General features: G+C 35.7%; 1 protein-coding gene across 2 annotated transcripts in view; it reads left to right on the forward strand.

Moving 5' to 3' along the window:
- The window catches only part of Ndf (Nucleosome-destabilizing factor), a 419,078-nt gene that overhangs the window by 66,399 nt on the left and 334,805 nt on the right, over positions 1-17,874 (forward strand). For both annotated transcript variants that reach the window (XM_069820873.1, XM_069820874.1), the window contains exons 3-4: positions 7,911-7,996; positions 8,077-8,206. In XM_069820873.1, coding sequence (XP_069676974.1) covers positions 7,911-7,996; positions 8,077-8,206 — 216 coding nt within the window. The remainder of the gene's footprint in view (positions 1-7,910; positions 7,997-8,076; positions 8,207-17,874) is intronic.

Genomic DNA, 17,874 nt, shown 5'->3' on the forward strand with positions numbered 1-17,874 from the left:
TCATTTAGGAATCACAACTTCGACATGCAATCAAAGAATCATAAGGATTCCATTAATATGGGAATGAGATCACATGCATAACACAGTTTAGGAATTCATTAAGGTATTCCACAGTTGTAGAGCAAAATAATTTCATTGCCAATCCTTTGGTATTCTTAGCATAGTTTCAGCAAAGGAAGTGATTAAACTCACTATTTCTAATTACTATGATTGTATCTGATAAATCATGAATGGTACGAAGCCTTTTTCTCAACTGAAATTGCCTAGAAACATTATGACAGCATTTACTTTTCTTGAAAATATTTCTCTCGAAAATGTAATATACATTTGGCTCAACTTTGTAAGGGAGGCATGGTATTAATAATTTTTAAATATGCTACAGGGGAACTAAGTAAATTTCAGAATCATATGAGCACATTGAAACCGAAAATGTATTTCCTATGCATGAGTCAGTCGGACAGTGTTGAATAAAGCAATATAGTGTAGTTTAAGGGTACGGCCACACGAGCTACATTTGTAGCAAATTTTCTGCTACAAATGAAGCTGCCGTAATTGTCGCAAAATGGGTGGCCACACAGGCGCTACAATTACTGCCAGTTTCTGCATTAAATGTCGCTACGTGTGGCCACATGACATGCCACACGTAGCGACATTTGTAGCTAGTTCTTTTGCGTTTTGCAGCACTCAGCCGTAGCGTAGTGGAGGCTTTCTTCCGAGATGGATTATGAAGCCAAAGTCGCTTTGTGTGTGATGTTAGTGTACATTATTACGGTCACACACAATTGTAATGCGCATGAGAAGAAAATTTATAGCAGTGTCAGAAAGTTGACTTTTATTCCTGTGTCGATTTTACAACAGGCAATATTGTTCGTCAGTAACAATCGGAAGTACTGTGTGGGTGAAGGGTTTGCTGAAAGGCTGTGTGAAGACCTAATTTCTGTAGAAGAGTCATTGGGATTGTACGACAGGTTAGACATGCTCTTCCCTTTTCAATACATGAATTTCTGAAGCATCTCCAAGTAAAAAGGAGTTTTAAACATGACCCAAAACACAACTCAAAGAGGCAATCTGTTTGTAACATATTTGAGAGATCTGTCTCGTGAAAGAATTGTGTTTTTTAACAAATGAAATCGCTGTGAAGGGTTTATTGGAACGCTATTGTATGGATTTTATTATTGAAGGAAACCTTTGGTCGAAAACGAAAGAAAAAAAATGTGTACTCTCAAAGAACGGTATTTTGAAAAGAGTATAAGTAAACACATCTATCATAAAAGTTCTCTTTTTCTTGGTTTTGCAGAATGCTTATTGGACGTTGCGGCAATTTAAACTTGACCCTTATATCCCAAAATACAACTCAAAGTGGAAATGTCTTTATAAACAATATTGATTTGTGAGGTCTGTTCTGCAAAAGAATTGTACGTTTTTTACCAAACAAAATTGCTATGAAGGGTTTGCTAGAACGCTTTTGTATACATTTTATTATTGAAGAATTCTTTAGGTCGAAATTGAAAGAAGAAAAATGTATATACTTTTTAAAGAAAGATATTTTGAAGAGAGTTAAAAAAATAGGGCAACTCAGCTGGACTATACATAAGCGAAGCAATATTTATTGGCACCGTATTGTTAGTAACAAAATATGTCATATATAATAATAATAATAATAATAATAATAATGGCTTTATTTAACCTGGCAGAGTTAAGGCCGTAAGGCCTTCTCTTACACTCAACCAGGATTAAAACTTGCTTACACAGTTGAACATAAAACTGGATCAGAATTAAGTAATTACATACTGATACAATTTAGGTACATAATGAGATCAAAAGAGGTAGTTACATAAAATTTACCTCATAAAATAAAAATAAACATAGTGAAATACATATTAGTGTTGTTAGAATCAAATACGAATCACATAAAAAACAGAAGCCGATAATTCAATAAAAAAAAATGTACACAGTAAAAATAAAAATAAAAATAAACACATTAGTATACGTATTAGTATTAGATTACAATTAAGTAGGATTTACATAATTAAACCAGAAACCGAAAATTGAATAAAATGTACACAAATAGATTAATAATAAAAAGACGACAACATAGTGGGATACATATTGGCGTTAAGTGATAAATAAACACGATTTAGATAATAAAAATAAGAAACAAAAAAAAAAAAATACAGTGGAACACATTCCATTAAATATTTGCAACGCGTTAGGTCTGGCAACTCATCATAAGATATTTTTCTAATTTACGTTTAAAGGAAATTAAAGTTCGGCAGCCCTTGACTTCAGGCGGCAGAGAATTCCAGTGACGAGAAGTAGCAACAGTGAAAGGTGAAGGATAAAGAGATGATGTGTGCAGTGGTATTTCTAGCGTGTTATCATATTGTGACCGAGTATTTAAGTTATGATACCGAGAAAGACTGTGGAATCGGACAGATAAGTAAGAGGGAGTAGAGGTGTGTAGAATTCGGTATAAGAGAGAAAGGGAATGTAACTTTCTCCTCTCATTTAACCTGAGCCACAATAATTTATCGAAAGAAGGCGAAATGTGATCGTAGTAGTGGACATTACAAATGAAACGAACACACGCATTATGAACACGTTGCAGTTTCTGGGATAAATCCACCCTGAGATCACTGAATAAAGCGTCACAATAATCGAAATGAGGCATAATAAGAGTCTGTACAAGAGTCTGCTTTAATTTAGATGGATAGTGATACAATCGTTTTAATGAGTGAAGAGTGGAAAATACTTTCTTGCATGTGTGTTTGATATGCGTGTCCCAGGTAAGGTTAGATTCAAAATGAACTCCCAGGTTTTTTACAGTTGAATTGAATGGAATGATCACTTTATTCAGAGTCACAGGAGGAAGGTTCAGCTTATTAATATCTGGGATTAATCTTTTATTCGAAAATAAGATACCCTGTGATTTATCTGTATTTAAGTTAAGTCCAAATTGTTGAGACCAAGATGAAATGGATTCAAGATCTTTATTGAGTGTATTAATGCAGTCACTTAGTCTATCAGGACTGGTGGAAATGTATAATTGAACGTCATCTGCATAAATATGATATCTGCAATATTTAAATGACTTGGCGATATTGTTAATATAGAGACAGAAAAGCAATGGACCCAATACCGAACCCTGGGGAAATCCTGACTCTACTGTCTGCCAGGAGGAGAACCGATTATTAAAGACAACACACTGCTGGCGGCCAGTGAGATAGGAGTGCATCATATTGTTATAAATCTGTCATGATAATAATTTCCCATCTAAAAGTCAATCTCCCTCTCTACTTCACTCCCTCATAAACACAAGTTAATTCTGTTGTTATGATTACATATACATACTGAGAATTTCAACCATTAAAAAAAACGGGTTTTCCTTCAAATTTGATAATGCCTTTCTCCCATTGTAGATCTACATCTTATCCAATAGAAAACAGAGTTTACGTTCTATTAAACATGATAGATCACGTTTCTCAGATTATTAAATTTCGGGGGAGGGGGGAAACTGAAAGGTGAATCTTAGGGTATGTTACAGTTTCATGTCTCATAAAGTTTTTTTACCAACAAAAGAAAATTTTAACGCTAAAAGATAAGCGGGTTGGTACAAATTGCGATATCTTATAGCTAATTCGAGAGACAAATTTCACTGCACTCATCAATGTCACTTGTTTTAATTTTAAATACATTAGGCCTGAATAAAATGCCAAGGTGTTTTATGCCTGGCTGCAAATTCAATTACCAGAAAGGAACTTAGTGGCGATATTTACTTTTCCTTCTGGTGAAGTAACAAAAAACAGGAGTAAGATTAAGAAAATAGTAAACTTATTTAAAATTAGCTTACGCATGTATCCATATGCATTTGTAAATTTACATTGCAATAAATTATTGTAATTCTCTACTGTAAAATGAATAACTTTGATTTGTTATTTCACTCTTTTTAAAGTCTTAATCTGTGTGTCCTTTACATGACATTTGATTTTCGCTTTCTATCTCATTCCTAAAAAATTAAGGCATAACCATTCATTTTACACGATTGTTTGTACTTTTACTACAATTAAACAGATGGAAAAACTATTTTGCGCAACTACTAAATGTACATAGGCCAAATAGAAATGATTGGGACGATATTGAAATACAAACTGCTGAGCCATTTATACCCGAACCCACGCTTTCAGAAGTCGAAATTGCGATAGAAAATCTGAAAAAGTACAAGTCTCCAGGTATCGATCAAATTCCAGCAGAATTAATACAAGAGGGTGGAAGTGCATTATATAGCGAACTTTATAAACTTGTACTTGCTATTTGGGAAAAGGAAATTGTACCAGAACAATGGAAGGAGTCCATAATTGTACCTATTTTTAAAATGGGGGACAAAACCAACTGTGGTAACTTTCGAGGAATATCACTTTTGTTGACGTCGTACAAAATTTTGTCCAATATTCTTTTGAGGAGATTAACTCCGTACGTAGATGAAATTATTGGGGATCATCAGTGCGGTTTTCAGCGTAATAGATCGACTATTGATCAGATTTTTTGTATTCGGCAGATAATGGAGAAAAAATGGGAGTATAAGGGTACAGTACATCAGTTATTCATAGATTTGAAAAAGGCATATGACTCGGTTAAGAGGGAAGTATTATATGATATTCTTATTGAATTTGGTATTCCCAAGAAACTAGTTCGATTAATTAAAATGTGTCTCAGTGAAACATACAGCAGAGTCCGTATAGGTCAGTTTCTGTCTGATCCTTTTCCAATTCACTGCGGGCTAAAGCAGGGAGATGCACTATCACCTTTACTTTTTAACTTCGCTTTAGAATATGCCATTAGGAAAGTTCAGGATAACAGGCAGGGTTTGGAATTGAATGGGCTACATCAGCTTCTTGTCTATGCAGATGACGTGAATATGTTAGGAGAAAATACACAAACGGTTAGGGAAAACACGGAAATTTTACTTGAAGCAAGTAAAGCGATCGGTTTGGAAGTAAATCCCGAAAAGACAAAGTATATGATTATGTCTCGTGACGGGAATATTGTACGAAATGGAAATATAAATATTGGAGATTTATCCTTCGAAGAGGTGGAAAAATTCAAATATCTTGGAGCAACAGTAACAAATATAAATGACACTCGGGAGGAAATTAAACGCAGAATAAATATGGGAAATGCGTGTTATTATTCGGTTGAGAAGCTCTTATCATCCAGTCTGCTGTCCAAAAATCTGAAAGTTAGAATTTATAAAACAGTTATATTACCGGTTCTTCTATATGGCTGTGAAACTTGGACTCTCACTCTGAGAGAGGAACATAGGTTAAGGGTGTTTGAGAATAAGGTGCTTAGGAAAATATTTGGGGCTAAGCGGGATGAAGTTACAGGAGAATGGAGAAAGTTACACAACTCAGAACTGCACGCATTGTATTCTTCACCTGACATACTTAGGAACTTGAAATCCAGACGTTTGAGATGGGCAGGGCATGTAGCACGTATGGGCGAATCCAGAAATGCATATAGAGTGTTAGTTGGGAGACCGGAGGGAAAAAGACCTTTAGGGAGGCCGAGACGTAGATGGGAGGATAATATTAAAATGGATTTGAGGGAGGTGGGGTATGATGATAGAGACTGGCTTAATCTTGCACAGGATAGGGACCGATGGCGGGCTTATATGAGGGCGGCAATGAACCTTCGGGTTCCTTAAAAGCCATTTGTAAGTAAGTAAGTAGATAAAAGTCTTTTGACATGTATATTCTTTGATTCACTGAGTCTCCTCTGGGAATTAGTAAAGCGGAAATAAATATTAATATAAATTTAAAGTTTAAAAATATGGATTTCATAATAAATTCCCAGTAACTAACAACAATGTTAATTCGTTTAAGGTGGAAAATTATTGGTCACGAATAGACCTAACATGTCAGACGGCACCAAACTTGCTACACTTACTGCTCCGTGTGGCCGCTTCCATTTAACTCAATGCGGTCTATAATTCCAGCTACATTTGGTATTCCCAAGAAACTAGTTCGATTAATTAAAATGTTGCTACAAATGCAGCTGCACGTGTAGCCACCCATGTCGCTACGTGTGGCCACCCAACAGCAGTAAATGTCGCAGAAAAAATGGACCCGGACCCATTCGAGTTGCGACACGACCTTGGGATGCGCCAAACTTGCTACATTTACTGCTCCGTGTGGCCGCTTCCATTTAACTTAATGCTGCCTATAATTCCAGCTACATTTGTCGCAGAAAACTTGCTACAAATGTAGCCTGTGTGGCCGTACCCTAACATTTTCTGAGACTGATTCAACCATGTAGCCTGCTTGGTCCATACATGTATAATATCACTTCCTCAGATTGAGACTAGAAGTTCATCTTTCACTTATTGAATGCTTTTCTCCAAAATCGTTGAAATTCATGGACGTGTTCCATATGATCAGCCTTCTCGGCAACACTGTTTGTATAGAAACTGTAAGGAGATCTCTGAACACAATGGTGAAAGATCATTAGATCAGTTTTAGTGATGACTGCTCATTTTCAGTGACAGGTGAACATAGCTGGAAGGATGTTCAGAATTAACTCAATTTTGCAATTAGCTCTAGAGATGAAATATGTAGAGCAGCAAATTCAATTTGAGGTTAAACGATAAAAGTAACAAAGGAATATGGCGTTAAACCATTTAGGAACTTTTCATTACTCATACTTGTCTTGTTCTGCAGATGATTCAGTGCCATGTTCGGAATATTACTGCAACAGTTGACAGTAGCTGTTACTACTTTATATTGACTTCATTTTTATATATGGCTCCATCCTTCAGCAACTTCCTGTGTTTATGCATTTGAACCCTCATTTTCTCAGAAACAGATGGTGGGGAGGGGGAGGGGAGATTTTGTACAACCCACTTTAAGAAGTTTTTCCAAAAAAAAAAAAGTTCGTTATTGGCACATAGCATATTACAAAATAGTCGGCCTGGATAGTGTAGTCGGTATAGTGCTGCCCTTCTGTGCTCGAAGTAGCGGGTTTGATCCTTGCGATAAGCTCATGTCAGTAGATTTACTGGCATGTAAAAGAACTTCTGTGGGACAAAATTCCGGCACCGGCAATGTTGATATAACCTCGATAATAGCGAACGTCGTTAAATAAACCGTAATTTTTATTACAGAATAATTAGCGATTTTTGCGTAACATCAAGATTGCTTGAAAATGATTTAAGTGTGCGTATAAAAGATCATTTCAGATTTTTGCTATTTCATAATTGTCATTAATATTTCCTTGCTATTTTTGGTGAAGGGGGAAACAAGTACCCCTGGGGAAATTATACCACAGCATTCTCTTCATTCATCAACATTTCCGCTTCAACTTGACATGAAATCTGCCTCTACTGTTGGAAGTTGATCCATTAGCCTTTTATCTGCTGAGAAACAAGTATAGGCGAGGAGACGAGACCTGGCATCTGAGCTGTGTGAGAAGAGAAAGAATGAGCTTATCAGAAAAAGAGTTTCTTTTTGAATCGTTAATGTTATACAAATCTACTGACACAGAATTTCATTGCAGCCTATATAGCCATGGCACATAATAAGGTCACAGGACAGGTCTTGCCTCCTCTACTGTACTATTACTGTTGTTATTATTTAAAAATCAGTCAGAGCAGACTTTTGACAAATTTAATGAAGATGTGTGTATTTAATGCTTTTCTGATTGAGAATTAATCATATACGGTAATTCTTTCTCTCTCTCTCTCTCTCTCTCTCTCTCTCTGTGTGTGTGTGTGCGTGCGTACGCGCACTTTTTATTCTTGTGTGCTGGTGTGCTTTTTTTTGTTTGTGTGTGTGTGTGCGTCACTTCTATATATCTGAAATTTAATTATTATTATTATTATTATTATTATTATTATTATTGTTATTGTTTTGCAGGTTTCGAATCCAACAAAAGACCTAAAGAGACCCGCTGCAAAGAAGCATGCTTTGCATTGCATATTCTTCTTTGGTACCAACAATTAGTAAGTAGAAGTTACATTGATATTTCTTTACTTTCTTTAAAATTTTAAGCATTATGCCCTACTTTCTCTTCCTTTTTCAGTGCCTGGATTGAAGAAAGTCAAATAAAACCCTATTTTGAATTTAAAGAACAACTCATCAAATCAAACAAGTCGGGAGCTTTCAGAGATGCACTTGAGGCAATTGAAGACTTCATAAGAAGCAATGGTGATGTGAGTATATGTGTGTATTTTTCCTTCCTCCCCTCTTTGATTATTTCTTTCCACTGACAAAGCCTTTAAAAGGGGCCTTCATTGTACATTGTATGGCGTCTAGATAACTTCAGATTCTTTGATTACTTAATCTGTAACCTAATTGCCATATTATGTCTTGCGAAGACTTCATTTTACAGGAGCTTCTGTAAAGAATTACCTGGAAAGTATAATTATTTACGTATTATTCAGTAGTTATCAACACGGTCGAACATTCTAGTTATTATTCAAAGAGAGATGGTAGTGTTGAGGCAAAGAGTCAACTTCGTTACCCACAGTATTGGTGTAAAGTTCGTTGTAATAGCTGAGGGTACATGCAGAAGTTCTGTTGATAATTTCATATTTTTTTCATTGTGGGTCCAAGGAAAATAAATTTATTGATTTTACTTGTAGAGGTTGCGTTGTGGTCATTTCAACTGCAGCATTTTATTATTCTTCTCCCTCTACCATAGCCTTCTGTGATGTATTGAGTAGTGTTCTGTTGCATTCTTGATGATAACATGTGAATTTGTAATTGGTAATTGTCGAGAGAAATAAAGCACAGTCTTTAACACTATATGCATTCTCCAGAGTACTGAGTTTTTTTGCATGTCGACTGGACAAGAGCGTTCGTACACCTGTTATACTGTAAGCATTATTTTGTTCACGAACTGTCTTTCTTTGTATTCATCTATAATGAACTCAAGAGAAGAAGATGAAATAAATACGTTTCTCGAAAGTGTAGAACTGAATGATGCACTAGTATAGGAACAGTTATCAGTCCATAGGATGCTTTTTCATGAAAATGAAGACAATGGTAGACAGAATGACAAATCAAGAGGAAACGAGGAAGAGGAAGCAGATGATGAAGGTAATACAAATACTGAAGAATCTGTAGAATTTGACAGTGATAATCCTAACCTGAAAATTGCCAACTCTATTAAAGCCTCAGTACACTGGAAAAGATGATGAAACTAAATGGGATGTATATTACACTCCCTTATGCAGTCGTCTGAGACACAACATAATTACTGGTCTACTAGGACCGAAAAATGAATTATGAAATGTTACTTCACCATTACAGTCATGGCAGTTATTTTTTCATGACATTGTTATACAACAGATCGTTCATTTCACTAATTTATGGATTCAAGAAAGAGTAAGCAACTTCTGAACATTTAATGATGTGTTAGATACCAAAACTGCAGAGTTAAAGGCTGTCATTCATCTTCTCTACTTAGCAGGTATGCTAAATTCAGCACGTCTAAATCTTGAAGATTTGTGGTCGACAGATGGAACTAGTGTTGAAATTTTTCGAATCACCATGAGCATAAGTAGATTCAGGTTTTTGCTACATTCTCTTAGGTTTGACAACATCCATACAAGGAATGTGAAAAGGGAATATGATCGTCTTGCTTCCAAGCATTTCGTGGGTGATGCATGTTGAGACATTACATACCCAACAAGCTGGCTAAACATGGCATAAAATTTCATGCTGTTATACATGCCAAAACATTCCACACGCACAACATGGAAATTTACGCTGGAGAACAACCTTAAGGATCTTTTAGAGTAGGGAACAGTGGAAAATGTGTGGTGGAAAGATTGGTGTAACCTATCTCAGGAACTGAACAAAATGTGTCTGGCGACAACTGGTAGACTTCAGTTCCTCTTGCCATCAACCGTCTCACCATTACAAGCTGACACTAATAGGCACCATAAGAAAATATAAGAGAAATTCCACCTGTCTTCGTTTTACAAAAGGAAGATTTGTGAAGGGCAGTGTGTTTGGATTTGGGGAAAGTGGTACTGCTGTTGTCAATGCTCCATATTGATGACAGTATTGATGAGCATTCTGGTGAATCAAAGAAACTTGAAATGTTAACCTTACACTACTTCACCAAATGAGGCGTGGATGTTATTGATGAAATGAGTTTGTACTCAGTTTCAAGAATCAGCAACAGATGGTCGCTCGCTTTGTTCTATATAGTGCTCAACATTGCTGAACTCAACAGTTGCATCATTCTGTGTAGCAATACTTACTCAGTCACAACTCGAAAATGTTAACACATTTCTTTTCAATATTCCATCTTTACTTATCATTAGGTGATTACATTAATGTTACACCTTATACATTTCTATATTAGGACTAACATTTTCGCTTTCATTCAAGCCATTTCAGGTCCTTATTATTGCTATTTATAATGAACACTATGTTGACAATCTAATTTAGTTGTGGACTATACAGTATTGAAGTAAAAAACATTATTCTACTACATTGTACTAATCTTTGAGAACATAATGAATTAAAATCAGGCACATTAAAATTATATAAATTGTACAATCTATAAATATTAATCTTATATTGTAATTATTTTCATTTAATTATGATGTACATTACATGTAGTTACTCTATTTAAAATATTTATTATAATTAGTTTAAAACATGTATGTTCTCAAAGCTTTTGTTACAAGTTGTAGTACATATTTACATTTGGGGTTGACTCCATAGCTAGTAATACATTGCTGTTATTTTGCACAGAAAGAGGCTGCACCATGCAGGGGATGTGTTTGTTGAGCGCATGTTATTACGTAGTTTTGCATTACTGCAGTTGTTATTGAACATTATTTGTGTTATTTGTGACTCCACTCATCAACTAAACACTCCTTATGCTTCCCGCTGTCTGTGTACTCCATCCCCACCAAACGGGAATTTTAGGCCTACTGTAATTAAGTTTATTAGAGGAGATAAATTCTATAGGCTTAATCTTTACGTAGCTACTGTAATGAAACTGAATGCCCACCCGTACTGCTACAATTCACCGATGAATCGAGTAGTGGATTGTGGAGTAACGTTTTGCTGCCTCTCTCTGTAGTATGTTTAGTTTTGTCTGAAAATAATTTAAAATTGTTTCAATTTCTTTTCTATTTTAACTGATTAATATTCAATTTGAAATTACTTACGTGGTAACCATATTGGCGTTGGGTAGTCAGTGTTACTTGTGCAACAAGTGCAGTAAGTGCAATATCAATTACTGAGTTTACAGAATTCAGTATGTCTTGGGGTAGGGCAGTGACTTACATGGCGGAACTGATAGATAAGTTGTGAGTTAGTTACTGATTTCGTAAAGTACTTTGTTTGGATTTCAGACTATTTAATTAATTAATGGAATATTGTCATTATAACATTTAGCTATAAAATATTCTTCTGTGGTGTGTATGTTTCTGTTGTTGTTGATGATTTAATTCGTATTAACACATATTAAAAAAACTTTACAGATATTAAATATCTGTAAGGAATATTACAAAAGAATCAGGTACATCCAGAAATTCAATACGAGTACACAGAATTTTGAAACAGCATGAATAATGTCCATTCAAGTTGCATTTAGTACAGGGTCTTACAGATACAGATTATGAGACATGTTTGATATTTGCTTTTGAAGTAATGATTAAGATAGAGGATGAACACAGTTTCCTATTCTAAAGTTTTATGGACATATGAAGCAAGATTTTCATAACAATGGAGTAGTGAATCATCATAATGCACACAACTGTGCTGCAGAAAAAATCTCTATTGACTGCGAGAAACCAATCATCAACAAATCGATGGTTCAGAACAATACTATTATAACTACCACTATTGCCACTGCTAGTTACGATAGTATCTTCTGAACTGTCAAAATGTGGGGTATTAGTCCTAATATATAGATGGACGCTTGTTAGGTGGTGCTCTATATCTATAGTTTCTGTTATTCTTCGTTTACATTCACAATATGCTCATGAAGACTTTGCCATGAGAAACAATCGTCTTCTAGAGCATCCAGTCACAAGCCAGCACTCAGTGCTTGTGATTGGATTCTATACCTGGATATTGGCTTCCTTCATTATGGTGCAAGAACACAAAATGCAAGATATATTTCGTGCAATAAAGACGACGAAAAATGTAATGAATGTTCATGTAAATAAAGACGAATAATTTCTGTGGACCAAAAGTACAGTGAAGTTTCGAGTAAGTTAAATAAAGACCAGTATTTTCCCCTTGACCAAAATGCCATAAGGCGAGAACTGTGACAAGGTTATTGGGCTAAATGAGAGGATAGTTAAGTGACAGGAGGCGAAGTTTTAATTAGGTTACGGTAGGTTTAATATATTATGCATAAAAAATTATTATTGAAGGTTCGTGTAAATAGAGACGAGTATTTTTCTTGAACCAAAAGTACAATGAAGTTTTGTGTAAATAGAGATGAGTATTTTCCCTACTCCAAAAGTACAATGAAGGTTCTTTTGTGTAAAGTATTTGCCCTGAACCACAAGGGCAGGAGGTGACGATTGTGACAAGGTTAGATGAGGGATGGTTAAGTGGCAGAAGAAGTTTTAATAGGGTTACAATAGATTAAATATTACATTACATTACATAGATTACATTGAAATTCTTATTGAAGGTCGTGTAAATAAAAACTTTATTTCCTCTGGACCAAAAGTATAATGATTCGTGTAAAGCAGTGGTTCCCAACCTTTTTCGACTTACGAACCCTTTCCACAATGATCTGAGTTGGATGAACCACTGACTTAAATATACATACAGTAGACATGCATAAAATTTAATTCCATGCAAAAGGTTTAATAACCTTAAATTAACTTAACCCTTAACGGATAAACCCAAAGTTATGGCTTAAAAGTTACACAACGTGTAGGCCTAGTTGCAATAATAAATACAAGTTTTCATTGTAATTACTCACCTCTTCCTTGGAATTCAGTGAGAAGGTTGCCCCTGCTTTCCATGTTGAAGCCAGGAACCACAGAAGTTAAATAAAGTCTCAAATCACTTTCAGCACAAAATCTGTTTCTGTATTTATTTTTTAAGTAGGCATATGAAGAAAACGACTTTTCGCATAAATATGTGAATGAAAAGGGTAAAAATCCGTTATGGCTTTATTCGCTAACACAGGGAACTCCTTTAAACTCGACCAAAAACTAATTGATGACAAAGATTTATAACTTCTGTGTAACTGAAAATCAGTGGAAATTTCAAGAAGCTACTCTTTTTCATCTACGCTTAATGTGGATTCTAAAATTGTTGACTCTTCGTAGGGATTGTGAATCCAATTGTTATTATTAGACATAGCAGGGAAATATTCTCTGAAGATTTTTTTCAAGTCCTTTCAAATGTTCTTTAACCATGTTCTTGACATTTTCGTCCAAAGAAAGATGATTTTCCACCGGGAAGTCGTGAAGGGTATCAAAACACTCGGTTTGATTGCTATTGAAACATGTTTCCCAAAAATTAAGTTTTTTAATGAATGATTCGATACAGTTGTGCACAATATAAACATATATATTTGACCCCTGGAGAAATAAGTTTAAACTGTTAATTTTTTAGAAAATGTCTGCCAAATAAGCTAAAGTCTGAAGCCAGATTTCATCTTCCATGCACTTTGCTTGGTGAAAGGCATGGCTAGTAAGAAAAACATAAACTTCATCTTTAAGTTCATACAGCCTGGAAATAGTTCTACCTCGAGATAGCCATCTAACTTCAGTGTGAGACAATAAACACTTATAAATGCTTCCCATTTCCTCACAAAGCACTGCAAAGATGCGGGAATTTGTAGAGCGAGTCTTAATATAATTAATTATTTTCACTGCATCGTCCAGGACACATTTCAATCCATCGGGCATGCATTTAGAAACAAGAACCTGTCTATGAATGAAACAATGTGTCCAAGAAGTGTTCGGTGCTACCAATTTCACTTTGGCAACAAACCCAGCATAATGCCCTATTATAGATTTCGCACCATCTGAACAAATGCCTACACAGCGAGTCCAGTCTATTGAATTTTCGCGAAAGTATTCATCGGTTAACTTAAATATATCTGCTCCCATAGTTCTCTCTTTTAAGGATTTGCAGAATAGTAGCTCCTCTTCTACAGACTCTCCATTAATATAACGGACGAAAAGTAACAAAATGGCTAAATTGACATCAGTCGATTCGTCAAGTTGAATTGCAAAAGAAGGACTGGCACAAACTCTTTCCAAAATTTCATTTTCGACATAATTTGCCATGTCTTTAATCCGGCTGTTGATTGTATTGTCGGACAATGGTACCATATTGACTTCTTTTGTGGAAGATTCTCCAAGCATGCACTGTACTACATCTTTTATACATGGCCGCACTAAATCTTCAGCTATTGATTGAGGTTTTGCAGTTTTAGCAATTCTGTAGCTAATGTGATAAGACAGTTCAAGAGCATTCTGATTGTCACTATTTGCAGCGGATACAAAAGTAGTTAAATTTCATTTTCGACATAATTTTCCATGTCTTTAATCTGGCGGTTGATCGTATTGTCGAACAATGTTGAAAATACAAAATTAAATATAAGCTTGTTGAAATTCCACATTAACATCTGAAATCAAAAGCTTGACCGCCATGTAACTGTTCCTTAGTCTGGTCACGGTACTGTTGTTAGTATTGTTAGAACACAAAGAAGCTGGCAGACTAAATTTCCATTGTAGCGAAATCAAATGCATTCCTAACAGTTGTTACATAACTGTAAATCAGGCATTTGCGGTAAATATTAATTTATTGTGGAAATAATGTGATAAATGCCCGATGTTACACATATGTAACAAGGGGCATTATAGGATTAATTTAATTTTAAAATAATAATAATATTATTATTGTTATTATTATTATTAATATTATTATTATTATTATTATTATAACAATGCCGCAGAAATGAAGGAAACAATAATAGGCCTAACCTCAACCCGACATTACGAAAAAGTTTTGGCGAACTCCTTGAAAAATTTTGCGAACCCCCTGGGTGTTCGCGAACCACAGGTTGGGAAACGATGTTGTAAAGAATAATTAGTATTTGCACTGGACCAAAAGGACAGGAGGACAGTGAAAAGGTTAGATTGGGTTAGGTATGGGGATTATTGATTAAAGGTGAGGTTTTAATTAGGTTACACTAGGTTTAATTTATTATGTGTTTGACATTCTTACTGAAGGTTCGTGTAAATAAAGACGAGTATTTTCCCTGGACCAAAAGTACAATGAAGGTTGGTTTAGTTAGATGAGTATTTCTCCTGAACCAAAAGGACAGGAGGCAAAGACAGTGGCAAGATTAGATTGACTTCGGTGAGGGAATAGTTAAGTGAGAGGAGGTGAGGTTTCAAACTTGGTTACAGTAGGATTAATATAAATTATACATTTCAAAAATATTAAGGTTCATGTAAATGAAGAGAATTATTAGCCCTGGTCCAAAAGCATTATGAATGTTCGTGTAAATAAAGACGAGTATTTCCTCAGGGTGAACAGAACAGGAGGTGATGGCTGTGACAGCATTATATTAGGTTAGATGAGGGAATAGTTAAGTAACAGCAGGCAGTTTTTTTAATTAGCTTATGGTAGGTTTAATATATTAAATACATTTGGAATGTATGATGAAGGTTCGTGTAAATATGTAAATAAAAAATGTAAATAAATGTAAATGTAAATACGGTCAATGTGGAGTATCCAACGCCCACTGAACGAATATTTCACTTTTATCACTGCCAATGTTGTGCTATAAACCAATTTTCGGCAATCTGATGTAAAAGACTGCCTACAAATATTTGGATAGTTTCAGAAAAAATACACAAATTCAATCTTCTAACACGATTTTTTTGTTTTTAAATAATTAAGTAATTTGCTGGGAAACATTGTTAGATATAGGCCACTCTTACACTAAACTGGAGTAATTTAAGCTTATTACTCAGATATGATAATGTTTATTTGTGAAAAAATAATATTTATTACATTACTCTACATGCTCCTGCACTCAGAAGTCAGAGTTATTACATTCACTGCTCAGACATTATCAGTAAACAATGAAGCTAATGAATTTTTCATACTGAATACGTCGCTATTGTACAAAATGTTTTTCGTATACTGTGGGAAATGTCATATTACAATTTCTTACACTTGTGGAATGTTGCCTTCTTGGGTCTATGATCTTCCATGGAGCGGATTCCCCATTTCTCCAGATATTCCTCTATCTTCGGGTTATCCGTGCTCTCAGCTACCACAGAACGCCAGAGTTTCTGGAAATCATCGTCCACAGGCAGAGCTGCTGTCTTGTTTGTGAAGAACACAATCTTCTTCTTGTCAATCGGTCGCGAAATGTATAATGATCTCATTCTGCAGAGCCTTGAGGGTTTTATTACAATGTGGCAAAGATTCCTGAACGTCTTCCAACAGAATTCCTTGAAGACTCTTCAAGTCTTGTTGCGTCAACAAACGCAGTTGATTCCGGTAGTAGGCCAACATTTTGAATTTTAAAAAGAAAATATTTCCTCCAAAGCCAGTGTTTGAGGAAATGTCCCCATAACACTGGCAGCATTCCCACGCTGGATAGCAATAGCGATTCTTTGTCTCAAGAAGTCAGTCGACCTGGAATCTCCATTGAGCGCTTGCAATTTTTTCCCGATGTCTGAAACCAGCATTTTAGCCTCTGAGCACCAAGGTTGCAATGTCTCAACAGCAAAAACAGAGAACAAGTATCTGTCCTGGAGATCCCGATACGTATTCCTTTTGATGCTCACTGTGGATGTTGCAGCAGAACCAGCAACTTTGGAGGTGACAGGCAAATGGGATGGTGCTAAAGTGTCGACATAAGTGGCATCCCATAGTAGAGATTTTCCATGAGACCAGGGCATCAAGGTCAATCCATCTGGTCTTTTTCCATCAGAACGGCAGATTCCAATAGGTTCCAGGATTGATGGAAAACCAGCAGAGACAAATGCCCTTTTAATGATGTCATTTAATTGAAAGTGCCTGGAAAATCTCCCGGTATTTTTGGGGCAACTTAAGCCATGGTGACCATAGGGATCAACAGTGGCTCCACAAAGACATTTATGTGGAAAACAGATCTTGCACCCGAGTCTTAAGGCGACAGCAATTTTAAAGGACATATTGTCCATTAATGTGCCAATATTGGAAGATGGTATTGTCTGAAGCCAAGACCCTGATTCCTTCTGTCGTATTGCATGGTATCTAGCTTGATCGACCTCAGACGATGACGATGCTAGTAGAGCCTGGTAGATATCAGAGGCATGGATGTGGTCCCATTGTTTCTGAATATCACGAGAAGCTGGGAGGTTGTTGTTTCCTGTAATGCTGAACCATTTCTCCAAAGCCTCATTCACATAACAGATCCCGATTTCATCACCGTTAATTGAGAGAATGGACTTGATTGAGAGAATGGACTTGACGAAATCAAGGATTCCATGTGCAGAAGCCAAGAAAGCAGGCAGACAAACATCACTCACATTCCGGATTCCAATACCTCCAAAGGCAATAGGCAGAGTGGCTAAAATCCAATTGTTATCTTCAAGACGTATATTGAGAATCGATTCCAGACAGTTTCTCAGTAGATCATCAGTCTCTTGAAGTAGAGATGGAAAAAGCCATAATGGGGTGGTGCAAAGAAAATATGTTAATTTAGGAATTAAATAACAGTTCTTTAAGAGAAAGTACTCTGTATGTGTGGAAAGAGATTGCAGACCATCAAACAGTTGCTTCATAATTTCAAGCTTTTCACGCATACTTGACTCTACAGCGGGAAGAAAAATGGGAGATCCAAGGAGAGTCAAATTAGATCGAGATA

This window comes from Periplaneta americana, chromosome 3 (assembly GCF_040183065.1).
Source record: "Periplaneta americana isolate PAMFEO1 chromosome 3, P.americana_PAMFEO1_priV1, whole genome shotgun sequence".
Classification (NCBI taxonomy): domain Eukaryota; kingdom Metazoa; phylum Arthropoda; class Insecta; order Blattodea; family Blattidae; genus Periplaneta; species Periplaneta americana.